Genomic DNA, 27479 nt, shown 5'->3' with positions numbered 1-27479 from the left:
TTAGTGCCATCATCTGTAAAATGGGGATAATACCATCTACCTCCCAGGGTTCCTGCAAGGATAAAAATAAAATAAGTGTATGTGGAAGCACTTTGTAAATGATAAAGAACCATGTAAATGTTACTTATTATTATCTAACCTCAGAGATCAAAATGATGCATCTTGTTCCAAGTGTTTTTTTCCTTTTAATTTAGTCCTCTTTAGATGAAGGCTGTTTTGTGTTTAAAGTATTTTATAAATATAAAAAATTATGAAGGAAAGACTTAGAGTATAATTAGCAGGGAAGGAAGCTTATGTTTCTCTGGGATGAGAATAGCCATGACTTGTTGGCCCAATACAGGACATTCATATGAGGTTCACCCACATGTTGGGAGCACCTCATGCTCAAAGGGCATATTGAGTGACTATTGAGAATGATGGTAATGGAGGCACATACCAGGAACTGGTCAGGCAGGAAGCACAGACAACCGGTCATGTATTGGCTGTAGTTGGAATAACTGCTTCAGAGACACAGGTAGAACCAGGATGGAAACCATGAAATAGCTCGGTCTTCCTTCCACCTTGGCTTATTTGGCAGTCCCCTTTCTGCACACCACCTGTACAAGGCCCAGGATCTGCAACCCTCTTCCAGTGGGCCTCTGGTGAGGAAGACTGTAGAGCTGCAGATCATTGGTGTGTCATGCCTCATGTGATGGCATGGACCCTTCCAAAAGGGAGAAGGCTGAATCTTCATGGACTGAAGCATTTCTTATTATTTCAGTTTTGAAGAAAGCTACTGGGTTGATCTGCTTAATGTGTCAACTATAGTACCCAGTTATTTATTAAATACTAATTGAGATGTTGCTGGGAAGATGTTTTGTAGATGTGGTTAACACCTACAATCAGGTAACTTTATATAAATTAGATTACCCTGGATAATGTGGGTGGGCCTCACCTAATCAGTTGCAGGCCTTAAGAGCAAAATCTGAGGTTTCTCGGAGAAGAAATTCAGCCCCAGAATTATACCATCAACTTCTGCCCAAGTTTCCCCCAGCTTGCCTAATGGATTTTGAACTTGCCATCTTACAAGTTAATTCTTTAAAATCAATCTATCAAAAAAAATCTATCTATCTATCTATCTATCTATCTATCTATCTATCTATCTATCTATCTATGTATATGTCCTTTTGGTTCTGTTTCTCTAGAGAGCCCTGACTAATACAGCTTCTTTCTATCCAGAGTTTATCTTTTTTTTTTTTTTTTTTTTTTTGTCTCTATTATAAACCCAACTCTAAGCAGTCCAGAGTACAGAATGTTTTCTTTTCACTTGGAAAATCAGCCGCATTACTGGAACAACAGACCACATAAATTAATTCCAAGTTATAATCCAACTCTGGTTTTAAAATCTACTAAACTTTTATATACCTGAACTCCATTTTTAAAAAATCCTTATTGATTTTACCTCATCAAAAGTTAGAAGTTCAGAACATCTGCATTTGAATCCCAGATGTGCCTTGGTTCTGATAACTGTACAGTCTCTGATTTTTCCCCTAGATGGCCTCCAGACTTGCACGCATGCCCATCAGTAAAGAACCTCAGTATACAGACGAGGTGGCAGTTGTCTCTGGGCGCTGAGACTGGGACTGAAGGTGTAAGCTTTATGTTTCCCTGAAGTAGTCTTTCTTTTGAAACTAAATTTGAAAGGTGATGATCTCATAATTCAAGGTTTCAGGATCACTCAGGAGTGAAAAATTCTTCCCTGTTTAAGTAGTTATTTATATTTGCAGGACCAGTCCTAGAATCCTTTACTACATTCCAGTCACTTGAACTCTGTGAATCACAAATGTTAGGAACCTCACTTCTGGCCATTCCCAGGCATACCAGTCAGGGCCTGGGTTCCGTGAGTCATTTATCACAGACTTCAGTTTTAAGCTGTTCCCAGTGGGGTTACGTGTAAGCCTTTTCAATTGTCCGTGACTGTGTTCCGTATACACATATCGATCGCCCTCTCTAATTCCCAGACCTGGTGCCCTGCCCTTCTGTCTGGCTTGGGTGAAGCCGCATGGAGGCACCATGCTGGCCCCTGAGGGGTCGGGAAAGAACTTGGCGCCACTGAGCAGACGTCTCTTAATGGTAATCCTCTAGCGAGTCAACGGCCTCCAAAGAGACCATGAGTGTGGCCTTGTTGATGAGGAATGTAGTCACGGTTACACAAAAAAGTCCCCAGTCTCTGCCTCAGGACCCCATGCATGGCCCATCATTCCTGCTGCAGAAAGAAACTGGACAGGACCTCCCCTTAGGAGCCTGTCAGCCCTCGTCACTAATGAGCCCAGGGGCTACTCAGAATGACTGGAGGCACTCACGTCCACCCCCCACCAACTGCATGGCCCGCTCTCAGCCCCTGCCACCTGGGGAGCCCCACACCAGGCCAGGGCAATCAAGCCTGGCTTCTGCGTAGCCGTGCAAAGCTTGCCATCAGCCAAGCTCCTAAAATATTTATATTTTTACAGGCAGGGTTCAGACTCTTTTTCCACCAACAGAAGCCATAGCAGGTGAGGTCTGGGTATGGTTTGGGAGGGTTTGTTCATCCCATGCTAGCAAACCGATCAGCAATGGCTCACCTGGCTGGGAGAGCAGGGATCTTATTTATTACCAAAAGAGCTAGAAAGTTGACCATTGTCACAATCTAAGCATTGGAAGAAATACACATCAGAAAATCACATAGTTTCCCTCTCCCTTTTATTCAGAGGTTTGATTTCATTCATGCACAGGGAAAAGTCAAAATGCCTCTTCTGATAGATGCCCTTCTCAGGACTCAGGGCCAGCACATTGCAGGGTGAATGAGCACAATACATGTATTTATTTATCAAAGATAGACATGACACCATAGAGCTTTTGTGGCTACCTAGTCTCTTTTGAACAACTGTTAGAAAACTAGATGACTGGCCGAAAATCTCTAGAAGGGAGGAAGGCAGGAAGACCCACATTTTCAGCACAGATGGATGGGTGTACTCGAGCCTCAGTAGCACTTGTTCCCAAATATTTCAGCTAGTACACCTTAGACATGGGTTTTCTGAGAGAAAACAATGATCAAAGCCAGAGGGCTAGGTGAATTTTCCCATGGTTATGACAGCTGTCCCCAAAGAAGCAGCTCAATTTATCTTAAAACGGAAGGTCTCACTAGCTTGTGCCTCTCCTTAAATTGGTTTTGCGTGCATGGAAATTACTTTTAAGTACTCTAAAATGGTATCATTTCCTAGTTGCAAATTATTTGGGTGTATTTTGAAGCTAATTAAAAGAGAAATGTCCTATTTTGTAAAGAGCAGCATTTCTACATTTTAAAAATCAGATGTTCTCAGTGGGCAACAGGATTTTATCTTTGTCAGTGTTGGCTATTGCTAAGTGCATCCAGATTGAAAATCTAAATGAAATAACCACAAGGAAAGGCATGGGGGAAGTTTATGTTGGAAAAGCAGGAGAGAGAAACATACACATATATAATACATAGACGATTTATCTGTGAATTTAAAAAGCCTTTTCATGGCATATTTTTCTCTATCTTGCTAACTACTTATTTCACTGTGAGCATTGCAAACATGGTGGGCTGCAGAGGTGCCAGGCTCCATTATGGTGTCCAAAAATTGGCTTTGTACATATGCTAAATTAGAGATTGGCTGGCAGAAGCAGTTCACAGATCCTGGATTGGCAGGGATTCCTCATGAAAGAAGACAGAGCCACAAGCCCGTGGGACTCACTCTCCAGCCAGCAGTAATGCAACATGCTCTATCCAACAAGCCAAAACCCATTTTAAAATAAATTCTGAATCTTCACCAGACATCAGGTCATGCCCGCCAAAAGTTCGGTCCCCTTTTCTGTTTCATGAGGAAGGGATTATGTTGAATCTTGCATGGGCCAGAACTTTTGAGATTTTTTTCCATCAAAGGATCCAGGTCGTTTCAGTTGCTCCCTGCAGAGAATAGGCCACCCCATTGTTGAAGGAGGAAGGCAAGAATCCTACAGACAAGAATCTTTCCTTTTTTGTATTTTTTGGAAATAAGCAAACTGCCATGATGGTTCTGATGCAAGAATTAACACAGTGAAGAAATGTATTAGACAGCTAGAGCAGATAAGTCTATGCCAAAAGGATCCACCATCTGGGTCTTTTTTGCTCACTGTGTCAACCAGAAAATACCTCTCATTTATAAGTAGCTAGTTGATGACTTTACAGTTCCCAAGAGATAATATACTTTATTTTATGGACAATGATGAGTCTTTAAAAAAAAAAAAACAACTTGGGTTGTTGACCTTGGATTCCTGCTTCATTTTAGAGTTAAGCACTAGAGAGGAATTGAGGAGACTTGTTTTCCAGGCCAAGAGATGCTTTTGACTCAAATATGACATCTGACAAGTTAAGAAACACTTCTAAGTGAGGACATTAACTCCAGGTATTTTTCTTTTCTTCTGAGGGTGTAGTGAAGAATCAGGAGTAGAACTAGGTGACCTTAGCCCAAACAACAATCTACTGTGAAAGCTGGATCAGAGCCTTGCAGCCTTTCGAGTACCATCAGTCCATCACTCAGATGAGTGTGGAAGCTCTGTGAGAGCAGAGACCTTGTCCACCCATAGCACACACTCAGTAAATATTGTTAAATATATTCATTGGATTGTGATTGTCAGTTCAAGCTGCTATAACAAATGTCGTAGACTGCGTTGCTTAAACAACAGACATTTCTTTCTCACAGTCTGGAGGCTGGGAAGTCCAAAATCAAGGTGCAGGACGATTTGGTTCCTGGTGAGATCCCTCTTCCTGGTTCGTAGATGGCTGCCTTCTTGCCATGCCTGCACGTGGTGGAGAGAAAGATCATCTCTTTGGTGTCTCTCCTTATAAGGGCACTCATCCAATTCAGGGGCTCTACCCTCATGACCTAATTACCTCCCAAAGCCCCCTCCTCCAAATACCATCACATTTGGGGGTTAGGGCTTCAACATATGAATTTTAGGGAAGCAAAACATTCAGTCCATAGAAGGTTGATTGTCTCATTGGGTAGCACCAGTGAGCCAACATCTTGAGTAATCCACGGAGGAGAGAGCTTTGCACCACATTCTGTATTATGTGTGACTGAGGGAAAAAGTGCTTAAATAGGCATCAGGAGGCTTGAGTTACAGCCTGGCTCCGTCCCCGTTGCATTGATGACTTTCAGTGATTTGTTGATCTCTCTGGGACTTTTCTCCTTATTTCTAAAATGACTAGATAATTGCTGAGCTTTCTTCAGCCCTAAAATTGTATGTTTTTATGATTCCAAACCATAGCCAATTATCTAAAAATGCATTCTTTGGATGATGAAAGATACCTGCTAGGACTAAATGGAAAAGCCAGTGTCCTTGGTGGAAATAATTAGTCCAAACACACATCCTAAAGACAGCGATTCCGAAGTACCATCCTTCCCTCCCCTTTCACAGGTGCTCTTTCAGTGGAGGAGAGAAGCTAAAGTGGCAAGAACAGGCACTGACGCACAGAACGAACGGGGAGGCTGAATGTGGCTGAGGACAGCGCTATGATCTTTAATATAGGATCTAGAGGGGGAAAGGTGGCAAAGGGAGACCTCACCATCATTAACACACTGTTTTGTAGCAGCTCTTCTAAAGAACCCTTCATTTCACTGTTCATGCAATACCCTTCCTGTAGTGGATTGATTGGTGGCTTCTCAAAAGATGAGTCCATGTCCTAATTCCTGGAACCTGTAAATGCAACCTTATTTGGAAGAAGAGTCCGTGTAGGTATAGTTAGGATGTCAAGGTGAGATCATCCTAGCTCACCTGAGTGTGTCCGGAGCCCAGTGACAGGCATCCTTATAAGAGACACAGAGGAGAAGTCCACGTGGAGACAGAGATTAGAGCAGTGCTGCCACAGAGGATGCTGACAGCCCTCAGAAGCTGGGACAGGCAAGGAGGGATTCTCCAGGGAGGGAGCGCAGCCCTGTTGACACTTTGATTTCACATTTCTAGTCTTCAGAGCTGTGAGAGAGTAAATCTCTGCTGTTTTAAACAGCAAGTTTGTGATAATTGATTATGGCAGCCTTAAGAAACTAATACACTTCAGAGGAGTATGTTTCAAAGGATGGACAGAATTAATTGGGAACTCCAATATCTCTTTTTCTATTAACAACATGGTCAGTCTTACTAATAATACAGATCGAAGAATGCTGACTTAAAACATATTAATAATATTATTAAATAGGAATATTAGAACTTTTTGAAATAAACTTTCTTTTTTTGCTCTCATGACTGTCTATAAAGACCACCTTCTGAATGAACCATCATTTTCTTAAGTTTTTGGTAGAAGGAAACACCCCACTATCAGAGAAAAGGACTTCATTTCTCTATCTCCAGCTTTGTTTTGGTATCTTCATTTCTGTACCAGATCCACACTCTTTAGTAACCTCTCTGTTTTAGGGTATTTTAGCTTCATAGAGACAAAATCAATAAAATTCTGCTGTTTTATTGTACATTTATCAAGTAGTCAACTATCTGGTCTTTTGGCCCAAATTTGTTGGCCTATTCTCAGAGTTCTGTCTCAGTACATCTTTTAATAACTTTTCCAACAATTTTCATTTCAAATCTAGAATATGATGTTTATCAACTTACTAACTCACAATTAAGGGTGAACAGCTTACAGTGTTGGTGACAATATTGGATTTATTTATTTCCAAACAAGTGATTTTTAAATGACGGTACATTGTGTGCTTGTTTATTTTTCATAATCCAGTTTCAGTATCTAAGCAACTTAGCTTTGATGGTTGATTTCCAGTAGGAAAGCTATGAAAGGATTTACCTTGTTCTCGTCTTTTTTCTTCCTGACATTTCTCTATTACCATGGTGCCAACCACTAGGATGTACAACTGGTTTCTCCTTTTCCATACCTTAAGATGATCTCTTGAAAGAACTCACCTTAGACCTGACCCCACTGTTACCTTACTTCTACTTCTCTTTCTTATTATTCAATTCAGTTCAACAAACATTTATTAAATAGGTATGGTATGCTAGCCAGGTAGAGGAAACCAACATATAGATAGGTCATTTCACTAGATGGCGGCAAGGACTGATGGGGCAAGTGCATAGAGAATGCGTACTTAGATTGGATTTGAGTCATTCTGTTCAGTTTTATATTAAAACTGAGAAATACCCTGGAAAGGAAGTTTACTGTCAGACAGATTTTTCTAGTCCTGAAGTTATCTTCAAGGGAGCTCAAGAACCCATCCCCTACATGGACAGGCAAGCTGGTCATTTACTACTGGTCACAATCAGAATGAGGAGTGTGCGTTTCATGATAACTTTTGGTTTCCGGTAGTTACAGAGTAGGAGCAAAACACCCAATAATGGCTCCATTTGACCACCAATGGAAGCCAACAGCCAGCATGTGGGATATGTCATATCAGAGCTCTTAAAGCAAAAAACAAAGAAAAGGAAAAAGAAAGGAAGGACATAGGGGAGGAAGGGTGGGAAGTTTTAAAATGAAAATGCATTATGTAAGCATTATATGTTAATATAAAAGTTTAACATATCTTGAAATATTGTCGTATATATTTAATTAGTTTATACTTCTTTATTCTATCAGTTCTTATCATTTAAAGGGACAGAAGGATTAAGTAAGGCCAAAATGTTACATTATAGCAAAATCTTTGAGCTACTGCCATAGCTGTATAATGGCCAGTCCAACTCCAGGGTTCAGTATTCGGAAGCCAGCGTGACTCTTTCACTAAACTGTGTCCCTAACCTAGCTTTTATGAGAAATAAAGAAGATGTTTTAATCCTCCCCCTGCTGACTCTCTTCTCTTATTATTCTGTTGGTTCAGAACTTTGATGGTCAAAAGGTATTATTCATTGAGGCCCTAAACAAACACATCCAAAACCAAATTAATCATCTACACACACACACTCCCCCGCCAAAATTCCGCCTGTGGTTCCTCCTGCGTCTTCTCCTTCCACTGTTAGAACACAGCCCGCCAGCTCCCAGCGGACACACAGAGACGGGAGGAGGGGAATTATCCAGGGCCAGGAAGAGGATCGCCAGTCAATGCTCAGGGCTCAGAGGCTGGAAAACAGGACTTTGTAGCAGAGCCTATCTTTATATGTTACATCTCCCCCGACAGTCTTCTTGCTCCTGCTGTGTACCCTACTCTCACCATCACCCCGTCCTGCACATGCGGTTGATTATTCTCTCCTTCTGTGTTAGTGCACAGGCTCAGCTACCACCACCACAACAAAAATCCCCAAAGCTTCCATGACTCAAACTGAATGAAGTTTACTTCTCTCTCACCTAGCAGTTCAGAGGCAGGTGGGTGGTCCAAGCAGGGAAGCAGCCCTCCTCCTTGAGGTCATCCAGAGACCCATCTTGCTTCTGCCTTGTTGCTCTGACACCCTGATATGCATGGCTGAGACTGACTTCATACCATGTTTTGAGTTCCAGCCTGTGAGATGGGAGAAGAGAGAGTGGAGGGCAAGTGGCTTCCTTTTAAGAGATTCTGCGTTGCGCACATAGTTATGTTCCATTCACATCCTAACTGCAAGTACGGCTGGGAAATGCAGGCTTTTAAAGGGAGAACATGTGCTCTGCTAAAAGTCAAAGGAAAAGGGGAGGATGAATGCTGGGGCCATTAGCAGTCTCTGCCACACTCCTGTGCAACCACCATGTGATGCCTGCCCTTGAAGGCTTCTGGCAAATGCTAAGAGGCTGCTGGGTTCCTCTCCCCAAGTAGGCTTTTCTTCACCTGTGCCTTGAGGGCTGCTTGCCAGCAGGCAAGGCATTTGCGTGTGCCTTTAGGGGGAGGGTCCTCAACCATGACTGTCCGTCAGAATCACCAGAGGAGCCTTGAAAAATACCTAAGCCCCACCCAAACCAATCAAGGAAGCCAAATACCAAGAGGAGCAGAGAAATACAATGCTAAATACTTTGAAAGGTTCATCATATAGCTTCTTAACTATAAATGAAAAATGGATCTTAAAAACTACAAACTTTGGTTTATTTACTGATTTGCCCTCCTCCAAACCAACTAGTTTTAAGTTCTCAAAATCCCAGTGTTTTTATATCCATTAATGCTTCTTTTACGCAGTTTAAAGATTGGTAGGCATTATCTGTTCTTTGATTATGGATAAATAATTATGTATTAGTGTACTTATAAAGCTAAATAATACGTTTCAGCTAACTTTTAAAAACCTTATTCCATCTAAAATGACAAATTTTGAAAGCTTTTATGTTTAAAACAAAAGAACACTCAAAACATTAGCTATTTTGCACTTTTCTACCATTAAAATATTAGGCCAGCAGAATGTTATTATTTCTACCCAAAAAGGAAGTAATAAAGGCACATATTTCTACTATTGTAAGGAAGGGGTTCTCTTGAGACAACTGACCATAGCAGGCTATACAGAGAAGACAGAATGTCAAAGCCAGAAAAAAATTCAGGGCTCATCTTGCAGGTTTAGAAACCGAGGCCCCCAGACACCTCAGATTTTTATCTTGGGAATGCTGCCATTTGTGGCATATTTTCCCTGGCAGAGACAAGTGAGTTGCAAAATAATAATAAAAATAATAATCCTTAATACATGTGTTGCTTATCCTAGGAAGAAAGCTAAGCTTTTATGAAATCCAGTAATCTTCCACATTACTGTGTTATTAAACATTTAGCATTCTCAAAACCTTTTTGAAAAACTGAAAAACTGGTATCAAGAATGGCTGGATTTAAGAAGGCTGCAATGGAAGCCATGTTGTTAAGCACACTGAGTGGCTGAAGAGTTAGTCTAACATTATAATCAGCCAAAACTTTTTATCAGCCTTCTTATGAGTCTCCTGTGTGGCCAGCCAGTTGGAACATAATGCCGTCACAGGCTGGGCACAACACCCAGACGAAAAACAGTGGGAGGGCGTGTCATCCCCAAATCTGGGTATGTCCAGAGGAGGGCAACTCAGAAGTGAGAGGATGTTGAATCTGCATCATGCGCTTCCAGAGAGACAATTATTAGACCTAAGAGTGTTTGAAGACACAAGACTCAGGAAACATAATAACCATCCTCAGGTATCTGAAGAGCTGCCCAGTGGCCATGTTCACACAGAAGCAGAATAATAACCAACCAAGAGGACAAAAGGGGGTCCTGCCTAGACAGAGCTTCCTGGGGATATCTTTAAAGACCCCTCCCAACTCTTAGACTGAGTCTCTGTGTTTCTTACTCCAGGACCTGTAACTGATCATGTTCACAAAATATAAGAAAGAATCCACCAGACCTAAGGATGGGGCACGCTTCTTGCTGCAGGACCCTCACAGATGTGGAGGAAACAATGCTTCGTGTGTGCATGCATGTGTGGCAGGGGCAGGAAGCCGGGGAGACTAGACCCCCCATCTGACTCTCAAGTTAATCATACCAGTTTTAGTTCCCAGTTAGGACAGCTACTCTGTGCCCCATGCTATGCTAGGAACTCTGAGGGCTTCAAATCACGGTCTGACCCCAACGAGCTTATCTCATCTGTCTGGTTATGGAGACAAGACTAACATACCTAAGATGATCAGAGAAACCAGGAGATATTCTGGCACTTTTCCTTACAGTCATCATTCCTTCATTCTCCTCCCTAACCCTTGCTCTCCCTTCTTTTAAAAAAAAAAAAAAAAAAAAAAGAAGAAGAAATTAACTCACTGTATATAATTCACTACCTTACTCTTACTCACAACTACCTCCATTCAAAAAGTTGACATATGCATATAACCCGAAAAAAGATTAAAAAATTTTTGTTCTTTACTGCCTTCTTAGACAGCACCAAAAGTAGTGCTTGTTGCCAAAACATATTCCATGTGGCTTGAGAAACAGCTTACGTGCAGTCCAAATTTAAATCTTTAAAATCATCCTCAGTCCTAAACCACAACAGCAGCAGATGGACAAAGGAAGAAAGGGAACGTGGTCATGTTTTTATACCAACAGTATCAATCCTTTCAGATTGCAGTGAGTCATTTGCCATCTGCAACCTATGGCCTTCCATTCCTGCCAAGGCACTGATTCAAGATTCCAGGTTTGGGGTTTCTAAATTGAAACAAAACACTCAGCAGGTTACTATTTGTGGGGTTTTTTTATCAAGTAATGGTGAGCACACTAGACTTACCTGCCCCCCTGAAGAATCCAGCAAACTGAAGCCCGTGGCGCCCATAAGAAAGTAGACTTCAGATATCTCAAGATCTGATTTCATACAAATGAAAGGTCTACAATTCAGTGGACAAGCTAGTTCCCATTGTCTGTGAGTGTATTGGCTTCTTTGAGGACTGTCCTCAGTGCAAGGAGACGAGCCCCCTGTGTCTTCCTTTCATTTGGGCACTAGGGACACAAGAGGCATGAGATACCATCCCTGTCCTCACGTGGCTACAGTCCTGGAGTGCGGACGCCGGGTTATTGAAAACAGCTGAAGTTAGTATGAGCTCAGAACCAACCCCAAGTAGGTGGGCACCAGGATATGGGATTTAAATTTGTACAGCCCTTTTAAAAACAGCAATTTATTTTAGTATATGTGTTTGAATGAGCATGTATTTTTTTAATCTAACATTTATTAACCACTTATGTTATACCTTTTTTAATTCTCACTAATTCCTGAGTCAGGCACTTTTATTGTCCCCATTTTTCAGAGACTGTCCAGTCTCTTAGCCAATCATTAGCCCAGTTGGGACTGAAACCTAGACTTGCTGGATTCAGAACCGGTTTAGAAGGAGGCTCTGAGAGTTGGAATTTCACAGCCATTCTTTTGGTGCCTAAATGAGCATGTGATTTGACTTTGCATTTGCACTTCTAGGATTTATCCTGAGGGAATATCCAGACAAGTGCTGTAAGCTGCATGTTTGGGGATATTCATTACAGCTTTGTGTATAGTCTTTTAGGTATCAGGGCAAATGTCACATCCTCAGAGAAGCTGCTTTGCCACCTCATCTCAAGCATCTTCCCCTCATTACTAAGTTCTGTTCTCTTACTAGATCTTTTCACAGCCTGCATTTATTTATTGGTTTACTTGCTTATTAGTTGTTTTCCTGACAGGAGCATAAGTTCTGTGTAGGCAGGGAGTTGTTATCTCCATCACCTAAAGTAGTACCTGGCACGTGACGAGTATTCAGTAAATATCTGTTGAATAAAATTAATTAATAGCAAAAAAAATCAGGGAAAATTTACATCTTAATCATTAGAGGATTGATTAGATAAACTATGATATGTCCATGCAATAGAATACTCTGCATTCATTGCAAATGGTTATATAGATTATCCCCTACATAAAATGTTTCCTGCCTATTGTATGAAAAGGACAGATGGTATGAGGCACATGTCTATGATCCCCTTACCAGCCAGGGTTCCGGGTAGCCATCCACAGAATCTCCTCTACTGAGTGTAAGCAGGAAACAAATAGTTCATTATAGGCTATTGGGTAAATCATAGACTCTATAAGATACAAAGAGGAGTTCTGCAGACAGCGCACAAGACTGGGAGCCTGACATGTAAGTTCTTCCTCATCTTGACTGCTGACTAGCTGTGGGATAAGTTCAGTCTTATAACCCCCATGTTCTTCAGGCAAACGTGGATAATACCTGCCCTGTCTACACCTCAGCACTGCTGTGAGGACAAATGAGACATAAGCCCTTTGAACTGTGTGTACACGTACGTCATCGTTTTCGGGTGATTTTGAATGTCTGCGCACACAGACTTCATTCCAAAGCTATATCGCTCGGCATTCAAACACCACTGGTCCTCTCTATTAACTAACTCTACATACTGAGCATTAAATTGCCCTGTGGTAGTGATCTGGACAAAAAGGCTGCTAATTCCAGCAGTTGTGTTTGCTAAGCTTGTCCTAAAATCATATTCATGTGACCTCAGCCCCTCTCCCTGTAGGGCGATCTGTACGTCTGCTTTGGGCCCGTCCTTTTGACTAAGCTTGCCGTCTGTGGGGAGCTTGCTGTTCTCACCCCCGGGACTGCACTGTGCTGGCCACCAAGCTTGGCTTCTTCCCTCTGGGCCTTCCTCCGCCACCTTCATCATTGCTGTGAAGGCTGATACCTACAGCATCAGCATGCAAAGTCAGTGTCCACCAGGGCTTCATGCCTGGTTCAGCAGCTGACGAGGTATAGATCCAAGACTGAATTCAGTGAGTTTTTTAATTTCCTTGTAATTCTATTTTTTGTATATTCTGTTCACATATGAAAAAAAAAAAGCTTTGGTTTTCATTGCCTACCTGTTGTTAGAGGAAAAGAGCAGTATGATATGACAGGGGATTTTAACAAGGTACAGATACCGTGAAGAAGAACCTCAGTGTTCCTGAAACCAGGTGTTTGTTGCAAGATAGGATGATTTTCCATTTCTTCTCTGTCCAGAAGCCTTTCCTGGCAGAACTTCTAGCCCATGAGACTTTTCATCTTCCTCTCACACAAAGACTGTGATTTGGTTCTGACGCATGGATTAGAGAAGCTGCTGAGCGTCCACACAGTCTGTTATGTTAAATCACACCTGGTGTCTGCACAGAGAAGGCTCTGGCAAGCATCCTCGCCACTGGGACTGAGGCCTCTGACTCTGGCGCCAAAACATGACAGTGTTGCGGGGAGCCTTCCGAGAGCCTGGCTCACCGGCACGGCAAATTAACCTGCTTGCTCTCACGTTAAATGCTTTATGAAAATTTACTGGGCACAAAAAGAGGGAAGAAAACCCAAGTGGTTCCACAGTGAGCCTGCCTGGCACGGGCGAAGGAACGAAGCCGCGGAAAAAGTCTGTGTGAAGAGCTGGCAAGAGGAAAAGGTGTAAAACGCAATGAAGACTGAGTGTGGTGCCTGCCATTGCATTGTTTTGCTAGCATTTTCTCGAGGAAAACATTTAATTACAGAAGATCTGTGTCCGTGAGCTAGGGAAGAGGACTCTGGGCTCTGCCAGTGTCTCCCCAGGACCTGTTTTCAGAGGAATTGTGGCCTATGCTGTGGCAGTCAGCAGAGAGGAGCCTCCAGGTGGCCGGGTCCTTGAGAAGGGCCCTTCTCTGTACCTAAACCTTAGTTCTCAAAGCGCAGAATCTGCCTTTTTAAAAATAGAATATTCTGATGGCCATCATTATCCTCCACTCTTCCATTTTACACATTATATTTTTCTTTTCTCTTCCTTGTTGATTTTACACTAAAAATGGATAAGGAATAAGGTGGGAAAGTTCTACCCTTTAAAATACCTGTACATTTGCCACCTAAAAGAAATGAGGTCTTCTTTTAATTACCGCTTTCTTTGAGAAATAATTAGGAAGCAAGACAAACAAGGCATGAAAAATAAATTAGCTCCTATAAAATGAGGCTATGAATGTATATTTGAGCGATAAATCAAAATACACAAAAGTGGAACCAACTGGTAATGTTGTGTGGGCAGTTTTAAAATTCCTTTGAGTTTGAAAGCCTCACCTACCTTAAAAAAGCATTTTGTGCGAAAAAATGATCCAGTTTAGTGTCCCGTAAGGACTACTTTTTTATGTTCTGTTTGTGCCATCCCAGAGCTTATTCAGTGACCTGATTTCTTCATTCATGGCTGCTGGGAAGACTAATTAACATTAAGGAATAGAAAGAATCCTGTTTGGGATGCTCTCTGCCATGGGTAAAAGCTTCCTGCCCAGAGTAGAAGTCAAGGCCTTGAGCCATCCGCTAGCTCAGGTCCCTGTCAGCTTGGTTTGCTTAATTGCAGGGCTGTTTGTGCCTTATCATTAGACATGTATACTCTGTCTGTAAGCTTTTATAACCTCCTACTTATGGAGACAAGATTCTTTGTGTCATCACCTTAACGAAGTGTTGTTGAAGCACTTGGCACACAGACAGGAACTTCCCAGCAGCACCGTGGGCGCGGCCCAACTCCTTCATAACCTACCTTAGCGCAGCCTCGGAGAGAAGCAACCCGACTTGCCTCCAAAATTTGGTGATGGGCAGGGAAACAAATGTTTTCCTCCATAGAAGCAAAGAAGCTTTGGGCTTTTTTAAAAAAAAGAAAAACTGGTTCTTGATACAGTAAGGGGACCATCTGAATCCGTTTCTGGCAGTATATCTCACCACTGGTGTGAGAGGTAACGGAAGTAAATCATCAGCCAAAATATGTTGAGAGCTTCCCAGTAAAACGTCTCAGGCCAGGACAGGTGACACGGCTGATACCTGATGGGTATCTGGAACCGTGGCAAGGCTGCCTCATTACATTATGAACCAGTCACTCCTGATTTACTGTTAAAAAAGCATGAAAGGCCCGTGGCCCTGCCTGCGTGGGTGAATCCATGACGCCTGTGGCACATGGCAGCGTTTTTATCCTTATAATGAAGAAAGGTAAGTGCAGAGTTCTTTGATGACACAGTTCCCTTTTGCTTGTTTACTTTTATTCTCCCACGCAGACTGCAACCCAGCGGGAGGGCTTTTAAACCAAAACAGTTAATTACTCCTCGAACTCCGGAGAAGTCGCCAGACACAAATAGAGCAAGCCAAGGGGGAGAGGGCAGCTTTGCTTGGGGCTGTGCTTTGCACCAGGTGGGAAGGGAGCCACCTTCACCCTGTCAGAGGGCCAGGGCGCAGGGACCTAGGTGGGCCGGCCGTCCCATTCTGCGTGGACTTTCTGTTTCGCTTTCAGGGTACGGTGCTATGAATCCCACAGGTCTGACACTTGCGTACAAACACCCGCTCCAAAGACAAAAAGAGTAACTCTGAGACTGGAGGCCCTCTTGCGATAAAAGCTTGTGCTCCAGGGATGGGGAAGTTGCCCGTGGCCAGGACGGGCCCAAGCAGGGACCTTCTCCACTTAGTGCTCGAGGGGCTGTGGGGTGGACCTTCCCCCTTTCCAGGCCTGAGCACCAGGCAGCTTCCACTGTGGAAGCTACTTCCTCATCTGAACTGTGATCCTTGTCCCACCTCCCCCATCACCCTGTCCTTCCCCAAAGGAACAGGGCCTCAGCCCTCGTATTCCTAAACCATGGGCTCATCCCTGCTTGCTTGGGAATCTCCTGTCTTTCTTTCCATCTCCTCACGCCAGCACCTTCCCTCCCTAACCTCATATGATCATCTGCCTTTTCATTCACTCACTGTTCCTGCCCCTGCCCTTTACCCGCTCTCTGCTGGGTGCTCCCCCCTCCTCAGTGCACCTATTGAAACCCTCACCTCTTCTGCCTCCAGTCTCATCCTGAGGTGCTCCCTCCTGCCTCTGAGTCCCATGGCCCTATTGTCTGTTCCACTGCCTGGACCTGTTATTTCACTTCTCATTCTGTGGGCCTTTCAGTGCCGCAACTAGATGATACTTTCCTCTGTTGATGCATGTATCAGTACAGGGTGATTTATGTATCTTTCCCTACCCCCCATACCTGTCCCTGGCACTGAGCTCAGTGGATAGCATGTGATTGATCTCTCTCCTTCTCATTAAAAAATTTTAATTACACCAGACCAGGGACATCAGGCAGAATGTAAGAATAGTATTCAGGAAATTTTCTTTTCATAATCACAAACACTTTTTTTTTTAAAGGACAAATCCTATCAGGTATCTAAATGTTTTCAAGTACCTGGTGGTTTGGCCTCAAGTACATAGAACAGCTAATGAGTGATGACATTGTTCAGTTTTCCTCTGGATCCTCCCCATTATGTAGACATGGCTAACGGCCCCCTCAGAAGAGAGCATGCCAGAACACCCCATTCCTCACTCAGATTGTCTCACTTGGAGCAAATCTCATGCCTGTGCCTCTGGCACCCTGCTAGAAAACAGAAATAACTTTGCCCTTCTGAGGCTGAGAACAAGCAATGAGTGAGAACAAAGGAAATAATGAGCAGAAAGAGCCATGAACTTGCAGACTCCAGAGGTCCAGTCAAATCTGAGCCTGGTGGTGGCTATTGGCATTGAGAAAGGCTACACAAGCTTTAGTAAGCAAATACTTTGTCTTTTTAAAGAGTTGTGTGCAAAGTGTACCTCAAAGCCCCACTATGAAGTCATAAAATTAACAAGAAATGCAAAAACCACATGTAGCTATGCCCACACAGGAAATCTTCTCAGGACTAGCTCCACGTTTTCCTATAGGTTTGGGTTTGAGGTCCCTCAGAGGCTCATGGGGAAGTCTTGCAAGGTCCTAAAAACAAACAAACAAACAAAAGCATACATAAGGCCTGTCACGTACAGTTGAGGAAAATCCAGCAGTAGCAGGTGGGGAAACGGGTGAAAGAGGAAGGTGGTAGATGGGACTGTGGCAACAGGAGAGCCCAACACCAGCCACTCCCCAGCGGGGGCTAGGGCAGAGCCGCGTGAAGAGGCTGATGGCAGTAAGCCCATTCTTTTCTCTTGACTTTTCTCTTCCCAGGGAATTTTCACTGTATTTTGTTGAGAGATGAAGACTGAAACCACAAAATAAAAATATCACAAGCCTCCTGACTTCACACCGTATACAAATGTGTAGACCCAAAATATATCAAGGACCTAAATGTTAGAGTTAAAACTGTAGAACTATTAGAGGAAGACATGGGTGTAAATCTTCGTGCCTTTGGATTAGGCAGGAATCTCAAAATGATAACAAAAGCACAAACTATAAAAGAAAAAATAGATAAATTGGACTTCAGCAAAATTATAACTTTTGTGTATCATAGAAAGTGAAATGACATCTCTTAAGAAAGTGAAATGACAACCTGCAGAATAGAAGGTACTTGTGAATCATATCTGATAAGGATTTAATATGTAGAATATATAAAGAACACTCATAATCCAACAACAAAAAGACAAACAGCCCATTTTTTTCCAACGGGCAGAGGACTAGAATAGACATTTCTCCAAAGACAGTATAGATGGTCCCTGACTTATAGTGGTTCAACTTTATGACAGTACAAAAGCAATACACATTCAGTAGAAACTGTACTTTGAATTTTGGGTTTTTTTTTTTTTCTATTGAAGTGTATCAATTTACAATTTGTTAATTTCTGGTATATAGCATAGTAATTCAGTTATACACACACACACACACACACACATATATATATATATATTCCTTTTCATTATAGGCTGTTACAAGATATTAAATATAGTTTCCTGTGCTATACAGTAGAACCTTATTATTTATCTATTTAAATATAGTAGTTAGTATCTGCAAATCCTGAACTCCCAATTTATCCTTCCTTATCACCCCGTAAACATAAATTTGTTTTCTATGTCTGTGAGTCTCTCTATTTTGTAAATAAGTTCATTTGTGTCCTTTTTTTTAGATTCCATATGTAAGTGATATCATATGGTATTTTTCTTTCTCTTTCTGGCTTACTTCACTTAGTATGATGATCTCTAGGTCCATCCATGTTGCTGCAAATGGCAGTATTTTATTCTTTTTTATGGCTGAGTAGTATTCCGTTGTATAAATATACCACAACTTTTTTATCCAGTCATCTGTTGATGTACATTTAGGTTGCTTCTATGTCTTGGCTATTGTAAATAGTGCTGCTGTGAACACTGGGGTGCATGTATCTTTTTGAATTATAATTTCCTTGAGATATATGCCCAGGAGTGGGATTGCTGCATAATTTGAATTTTGATTTTTTCCTGGTCTAGTGATATGTGATCCCATCCTCTCTCATGATGCTGGGCAGTGACAGTGAGCCATAGTTCCCAGTCAGCAACATGATCACAAGGGTCAACAGTTGATTCAGTTGCAAACTCTCTCTGCTCAAACATTCACTGACTGAAAGTTTTTCACTTTCAGTACAATACTTAGCAAATTACATGATATATTCATGTTTAGATGATTTTGCCCGATTATAAGCTAATTTAAGTGTTCAGAGCACATTTAAAGTAGGTTAGACTGAGTTATGATGTTCAGTAGGTTAGGTGTATTAAACGCATTCTCAACTTACGATATTTTTCAGCTTATGACGCGTTTATCAGGACGTGACTCCATCGTAAGTCTAGGAGAAATGCAAAGCAAAATCCCAATGACATACCATATCACACCCACTGGGATGGCTACTGTCAAAAACAAACGAAGGAAAAAGTAATGTGTTGGCAAGAGTGTGGAGAAATTTGAAACTCTGATACATTGCTGATGGGACTGTAAAATGGTGCAACCATTGTGGAAAACAGTTTGGCAGATCCTTAAAAAGCTGAACATAGAGTTACTATATGCCCAGCAATTCTTTCTGCTGGGTATATACCTCCCAAAATTGAAAACAGAAACTCAAAGAGCTGCTTGTACACCAGCACATCCTGAGCCTTCTTAGTCCTTTGAATGAAAGTTGATTTGGCATTTTAATAAACCTGTGTTTTAAAGGATCTTCCATGATTAACACATCAGAAACTTGCTCTACCGAGTCTACAGTTTCAGAGCAAACGGAGTGCCGGGGATATAATCCTTTGTTGAGTGAAATCAATAAATGAATTTTCTTTCTCTTTGTTTATTGTAATCAAATACATATAACAGAAAATTCACTGTCTTAACCATTTTAAGTATATCATTAAGTGGTTATTGAATACATTCACACTGTTGTCCAACCATTATCTATTCCCATAACTCTTTTCATTTTGTAAAACTGAAATCCTATACCCATTAAACAATAACTCCCACCCTCCTCCCCCCAGCCCCTGGCCACCACCACTACACTTTCTATCTCTATGATTTTGGCTACTCTTAAGCACCTCGTATTAAGTGGAATCAAACAGTACTTGTCTTTTTGTGACTGGCTTATTTCACTTAGCATAATGTCTTCAGAGTTTATCCATGTTGAAGCATGTGTCAGGATTTCCTTTTTAAAGTTGAATAATATTCCATTGTACGTATTTAACACATCTTGTTTATCCATTCTTCTGTCAGTGGACACTTGGATTGCTTCCAGGTTTTAGCTATTGTGAAAAGTGCTGCTGTAAACATGGGTGTACAAATAATCTCTTCAAGACCTGCTTTCGCTGCTTTTGGGTACATATCCGGAAGTGGAATTGCAGTATCACATGCTAATTCTATTTTTAATTTTTTGAGAAACCACCATACTATTTTCTATAGTGCCTATACCATTTTACATTTCTACCAATAGTGCACAAAAGTTTTTTTTTGTGCGTGTTTTTTTGTTTGTTTGTTTGTTTGTTTGATGGTAGCCATCCTAATGGGTGTGAAGTGTTATCTCGTTGAGGTTTTAATTTGCATTTCTCTAGTGATCAATAATATTGAGCATCTTTTCATGTGCTTATTGGCCATTTGTACATCTTCTTTGGAAAAATGTCTGTTCAAGTCCTTTGCCCATTTTTGAATTGTGTTGTTTGTTTTGTTGTTGTTGAGGTTTAGGAGTTCTGTATATATTCAGAATATATGTTCCTTTGTCAGGTATATGATTTGCAAATATTCTCTCCCATCCTGTGGTTTGCCTTCTTACTCTCTTGATAGTGCTTTTTGATGCACAACATTTAAAATTTTTCATGAAATCAAATTTATTTATTTTTGTTATTGTTGTTACCTGTGCTTTTGGTATTATCAGTGAATGAAATTTTAAACCAGTTAACTCATGGTATGTTCAATATTGCTATAGATTTTCTTTTTTCAAAAATAGGCAAGCCTTAATCTTTTTTAATGTGGGAAAAACAATGGGATACAAAACTTAACACTATCACCTTACCTAAAGAAACACTATCAGATTGTAATAATCAATGAGAATTTGTCTTCTTTTCTAATGCAGTCACTACAACAGTCTCTGTGATTAGAATACATTTTTATACATTTGTAAGAAGAATATACTAATATACTAGTGATAACATGTTTATGACACAGGCACTTCTGTTTTTTAATAGAAATGTATAAAGAGAAGTTATATGAAAAAGGAGATCCTTAAATGGAACAATTCATCAGAATTTTTTATCTTAAACCAAATGATCCCAAAATTTTCAAAAAACACTTTTCGTATAGGTGTTCGTATCAAAGACTTATGCCCCAGATTTGATCCACTCCATGCCTATGACATTTTACATAAAATGATTACATAATTACATAAAATGGAAGGGAAATGAGATGGACAGATTCAGAAATGACAGAATTCACTAGTGTTTTTGAATATGTGGCATGGCGATTTGCCTTTTGTAGGATGAAACTATTAATTGCTCACTTTTAAAAATCACAGAAGTTATGCATCTCCCTAGAGCCTAGAAAGTCTTTCGTATTTCTTAATTACCAAGTCTCTTTTCGGCGGCATGGCTTTCTCACTGCTCCTGTTGCATCCAGGGTCGTCTTTGCAATTTCCTCTGAAAACAACTGTATATTAACATACAAAGTTTGGGGGGCGGGGGTGGAGGAAGAGAAAGGTGTTAATTCAGATATTATGAAACTGTAATAATGCTATTATTTAAGGCACTTATTTGGGTATGTTTATACTTTGTAGTTTCATAAATAAGCCCAAGGGGCTCCTCCTGGTTGTCACAATCCTCCTTGAATCTCGTGTCCTGTCTGTCTCTTCCTATCCGACAGTAGAATTGATGCTGCTCTAATCCCTGGAAGTTTGGAACTAATGAACTGACTGCTGAGCTGCCGCCACGGAGCTTGGTCCCAAACTATACTGTACTTCACACTCGATTTATTCTCCAGATGGCGAGACTGTGCCGCCCCGCCGCGAGGGACCACCTCTTCCAGTGGAGTGTAAAAGCGGACGGATGTTGTTTTCTTTGCAGATTTGATCATTCTGAGCTAGAAACTTGTGAGGATGATTAGTTATTAGCTTTAATGGGTGCCAATTGAACCAACTGCACGCATATTTTCTCCTTTAATTTCGGAGTCTGCAGGTCTTGGTGATGGTTGATTTATCCGCTTTCTTACGTCAGCAGAGCGTGTCCCTTCCCCAGGTGATAAGAACCCCATCTCTGAAATCATAGCACGCCTTGGTTCCTGGCCCAGACAGAGTCACATAATACGGTGGCTTATGTATAAGGACAAGTTTATTAGCCACTGGTCCACTGCACTGAGCCGCCCATGGCACGAAATATCGATTGAATGTGGGAACTTTGGTAACACCACCATTTAAACCAGGGCCTGGGAAGATTCCAATTCGTGCCAACTTTCTTTGTGACCTCTGCAAAACCCGCCTCTGGAATCAAACATTAGAACACACGATGGTATTTAGTCTCCGCAAAAAATCTAATGTAACTGTCGATGAAGCTCTTTAATTTCATTGTTCCCTCTTTCAGGTTGTCAGATCTTAGGAGGACAAGTTCATTCTGTACTGAGAAATGCTTACCAAGGCCATCCTGTAGTGTTAATGCGTCTAGAATGCAGTTTCTCTAAACCTCATTTTAAACAACCCATTTTGCGACCAGAATGTAAGAGACCCCCCCCCCCAAAAAGAGTCGTTTTTCAGTGGCCTCTTTTTGCTTTCATTTCCTTTTCCTTCTTTCTCCAGGGATTACTTACCTCCCAATAATCTCAGCAGATCACCTGGGTAGCCCTTCTGAGAAGGTGGTGTCTGCCAGGCTGAGTCTCACTAATCCCCCTAATGAGATGGAAATTGGAGGGATGGTCAGGACCAAACAGCAGCCAGAGAAAAAGAGATTGAAAGAGTGAAGGGAGTGAGGTGATGGAGATGAGAGCGATGTAAGAGAGACGGTAGCAAGAAATAAGGTACGTGTTAGAGAGAGGGAGACAGAACAGCATGAACAGAATTTCTTTCTTCTCACAACTGGTGGACTGTGGCTCTCTCTAGCTGAACACTCAGAACTAAACTTAATTGTTCTTAGAAACTGCCTTCCTCTCACCCAACAGATGGTATGGGTGTGTGTGCTAGCACAGTAACATATTTCACCATTAAAATATCAAAAAGAAAAAAAAAAATCAACATTCTTGTTGGTTGGTGTAAATTCAGTGAAGTTGTTGGATATTTGGGGAGACAGAGCAGAGGGATGCACACTTGGTTTGTGTAAATTGCCACAAGCAACAGCCTGTTAGTAAGAGTGTTGTATGGCAATATACTTCCAAAGCCGTCATCTTTTTTTGGAAAGGTACAGAATGATGAAGTGGAAAGAGCTTGGTTTTAATTCTGAGCCAGAAAGAGAAAAAAAAAAAGTCTAATAAAATGCTGAGTATTCACTGCTCATTATTATAACATTAAAAGTACTAATCAGATTATGCCTGAAGTTGGAATGGGGTCCTTCATTTGCAGCCAATTTCACAAGGGCTAAATTTTACTAAGTAAACCAGAATGTGCTGAAACCATGGTAATCTGACTTCAGATAAAAATCACAAACAGGTTTAGAACATGAGCTTTGAACAAACAGTCCCCTCCAAATCCAAGTGAAACAGCAAAACAGCTTAGAGGTCAGATTTTGTTTGACACCAACATTAACAGTTTAGGAAGTTGATGTTGCCAGGGATCCTGTGTCCTTGAGCGCACATGCAGATTAAACTGCAGGGTGGAAATGATGGTTCAAATAACTCAAGTTTTAAAATGTACTTCCTCCTAAACGATCTAGTTAGTTCCCTTCCGTTTTCCATTCACTTTGTCCCAGTAGACCCCTTTACAAGCCCGACCTGCTCTTGAAAGCGACCCTGGAAGTCGCAACATTTCCAAGGTGGAGCCATCCCGAGTTTGTGGCTGTGCTTCACTACACGGAGCATAGCGCATCCTAGGTTCTCTGAGGCCGTGGATCTAAATTTACATAGGAAGCATCCTTGGAATCATGCTATTGAGCTGGCTTCTGCTCTTCACCTTCCGGATTTTCCTATTTAGTGATCATAGCAAGAGGGCATGATAGAGCAAGTGGATGCGTTTTATCGCAGTGGAACGGCCCACAGCACGGTGTAGGACCAAGCCACTGGCTGCTGCATCCTCCCTCCGTTGAGCTAGTGTGAGCCCTCTCTTGCTGTTGTCTAAGCCTGGCCTAATTATTGGCAGTCAGAACTCAGTGAGTTAGGATTCCGCAGAGCTGTCTTAAACTGCTCCTACACCGGTACTCTGCTTCCATCTGACCTGACAGCTCTAAGCTGGTTTCCTCACACCGTCTAACTCAGACCACATTTGGAGGCCTTCCCTGCTTCCACCCGGTCATAGACCTACATCCGTCTGGTTTAAATCTACTGTCCTGGCTCGTCTCCTTGATTGGACTTAGTCTCAATATTGGCTTAAATGATTCTTTTTCCTCCCTGCTTTGGTTTGCTATTTTCCTAAGTAAGTATTGCTGTTCAAATGGCTGTACATTGTTAGGACTTTTTTTTTTTTTTTCCAAACCACTTCATCAGCAGTGAGAAGCTTTAAAGTTTTATTAGTATCATAAAAACCCTTCCCAAATGAAACTACTTTTGATAAGTGTTCATTCTGACAATGAGAATTTGTTGAGGGCTATTGGCAAGTTGGAGGAATTTGTTTTTGAAACTGAAATTGGCAGGAAGTAATGACCCCAAGCGCTTTCTTTCTCCCAATTCCAGCCCCCCGCCCCCTCAGTGCACTCCCCGCTCCCCACCCCCTGCCCTACCTTCATCCCCAGCTCAGAGCCAATAAATTACATGTTTGGTTTCATACAGTTTCTCTGGGGATAATTCAAATACTAAAGCAGACTTTCAGCATTTCAGCTTTTCTTAACTGTGGAGCAAAGACTGTCAAATCAAAGAAAAAAATGTATTTGTCTACCACTTCATGAAGGGATTTCTTGGTGGTATTATTGCCTTCCATCTGAATAAGTCAGAGCTTTGTTGTAGTGTGGAGTGTCATTTCCTGTGAGCGCATTCTTAATTGAATGTCAAGATTCAACTCAGTTGCAAAAAGAATTTTTTAAGTGAATAAAAAAGCAAGAAGCATGTGGAAAGAGAAAAACAAATCCTTGTATTTTTTCCCTAATGTGAATATGCTGGCAGTCAAGACCACCATTATCCGTATGTTATCTGGTTTCCTGTATTTATTAAATGAGAAAATAAAGGTAAAGCACTTGGCACCATGTCTGGTGCTTAGTAAATGCTCAGTAAATGTCACCTATTCTTTATTTTACCCTTTCAATTAGGAAGTAATGCTAATGACCGAGATTCACCAACATGCATTATAGTGGTGTTCATCTCACTGTCGTCACCTTGAATCAAGTCTAGAAATCAATTACTTGCCCATCAGATTGGATGACTCATTTCAAATGCCACTCATTTGGTGGACATAATAGATACAGTAATGGTGCTCAGACTCTGAATCCACAGAGCAGTTTCATGGATGGTTTGATTGTGTTTTCTATCAATGATAAAAAAAAACTTAGGAGATATGTTTTATCTACACTTATAGAATGAAGCTCGATTGAGAATAGTAAAAACTCTCGAAGACTTTGATCTGGGCGCAACTGAAAAATGTGTGAGAATCAACTCAGTGTCCAGTGGTCTGGCCGAAAAAGATCTGGAGGCCCTCCTGCAGTCCCGGGTCCTGCCTTCCAGCCTCATGCTCCCGAAGGTGGAAGGTCCTGAAGAAATCCAGTGGGTGAGTAGCTCGTGCTTTGCTTTCATTAAAGACTTGGGGATGGCTAAGAAGGAGTAGCAGAAACAAAGGCTTTGGATGCTGCAGGTTTTGAAAATGCATACACAGAGCAGAGAGGAAGGGAACTGAGCAAAAGAAGTGGGCCCCAAAGAACATTTCCTTCACACAAGGAGAACCTGGTGTTGCCCTCAGTGTTCAGTGGAACAGCTCTTTACTGAAATGATGCTTCTGTTGCCCAAACAGATCTGTGGTTTAGACAGAACAGCCTCCTCCAGAGCAACCTCTGGAAACCAGCTTACCCGAGACTACACTGGCCAGGCCCTAACCCTCCACCTGGAAGAGCAGCGATGTGCTTGGCTCTTAAGCAGATTCATTTGAAGTCATCACAGACAGCAAAAACGCATTAGCCACAAAGGGAAAAATGAACCTAGAAGAGGAGAGGAAAAGGTCACTCCTTAGGGCAACTAGAGGAAGAGACAGGAAGCTTTTAACTAGTGGTTTTAATTAGCGCAGGTATTATTTCCTGAACAGTTTTCTAGTTCGTCCTTTTTAAATTGCTGACAGGTGTGTTTGTTTCATGACAGACTTTTCAGCCAATAAAACCCTGGCATGTCAAATTACTTAAGAAAACTTTGAAATGGGCCTAATTCTACTATGATTATTTTAATTGTTAAAGGGGGGTTGTGGACCCGACGGGAGGCTAGGTTTTATTTAGGGGTTACTATGATTCTGCAGATCTCGGCTGAATAAAATACAGTTCCATTGTGCCACTCCAGGGCAGGGGGCCCAGGACACCCAGGTGCTGGAAGGCTGGGAAAGGTGGTGATTTTGATGCCACATCTGGGGTGATGTCTAAGGCTGTGGCTTCAACTGAAGTGATACACTGAGTACTAGTTGTGGTACCCAAGGAAACTGCTCACTTTTTTCATGCATGTAGATATGTTAGATCTGTGCTCTCCAGTGCCTGGCTTCCTAACACATTTGGCTACTGAGCACTTGAGATGTGGCAAGTCCAAATTGAGATGTGTTGTAAGTGTAAGATACACATGGAGCTTCGAAGACTTCATAGCACCTCCACCCCTAAAAAAAGGATGTAAATTATCTCCACAATTTTTATGTTGGTTACATGCTGAAATGATAATATTTCAGATCTATTGGGTTAAATAAACCTATTATTAAAATTGAATTCACCTGTTTCATCTTACTCCTTTTAATGTAGCTACTAGAAAGTTTAGAATTACATATGGAGCAGCCATTATTTTTCTGTTGGACAGCTCCGCGTTGGCGTCTTCTTAAAGACCAGAGTTCAAGGGCCCTTATTTACTTTCTAAACTGGAGTTCTCCTCATCAAGGTCGCCCCTCAGAAGCTGGGAGATCCTGGTGATAGTAGGTTAATGTCCTCAAGGGTTCCTGCCCCGTTCGAATGTGTCTTCAGTTGATTGAACTGGAATCTGAAGTCACTGTTCCCTTTTGGTTTCATAGCTAATGCCTATTTATCACCGTTATTACCCCTCATTTAAGAGGGGAGGACTCACCCCAGCCTTCAGCTACGGCTTCTGTTCGCTGTTTTAAATCCTTGGATGTGAGGAACGTACCGAAATCTAAATAGGATTTCTAGTTAACAGAAGTCTTTGGGGCTGTTTATTTTTTCCTCTCCGTTTGTATTTATGTGAAGCATAAAACCCAGGGCCTGATGCACAACTGAAAGAGTGGCTTCCTTGTTTTCTTTTGTGTGAGAATCTCTTGCTGGCCGTTTGTCGCTAGTGTGGGTTCTTGTTTGACTGGCACGGCTTATTGGACTATAACAAGCGTGACTCTGCCTCCTTTGTCGTGGGACAATTCTCCCACAAATCCCGAACAGGGTGCATTCTTCCAACACACTATTGGGTGTGCACTGGAATTGAAAGAATTGCTGAGCCCTGCTACTTCATCTCCTCCCCAATCTCTTTGTGATTTTCCCCCTTCTTTTCCTCCCCCCGCCCCCCCCAGTCCCCTCCACCTCGCTGAAATGAACACTTTACCAGGCCGGAAACATTTAATTGTCTCCTTTTGAAAAAATTAATTGAAACT

At 41.7% G+C, this 27479-nt stretch overlaps 1 protein-coding gene across 3 annotated transcripts in view; it reads left to right on the top strand.

Moving 5' to 3' along the window:
* Positions 1-27479, top strand: part of CLYBL (citrate lyase beta like) — a 212892-nt gene that overhangs the window by 145449 nt on the left and 39964 nt on the right. For all 3 annotated transcript variants that reach the window (XM_014568175.2, XM_032496726.1, XM_032496727.1), the window contains exon 3: positions 25224-25412. In XM_014568175.2, coding sequence (XP_014423661.1) covers positions 25224-25412 — 189 coding nt within the window. The remainder of the gene's footprint in view (positions 1-25223; positions 25413-27479) is intronic.

The sequence above is a fragment of the Camelus ferus genome, chromosome 14 (assembly GCF_009834535.1).
Source record: "Camelus ferus isolate YT-003-E chromosome 14, BCGSAC_Cfer_1.0, whole genome shotgun sequence".
Classification (NCBI taxonomy): Eukaryota; Metazoa; Chordata; class Mammalia; order Artiodactyla; family Camelidae; genus Camelus; species Camelus ferus.
Note: the sequence above shows the minus strand (reverse complement) of the source record. Positions and strands in the feature narration are given on the sequence as shown.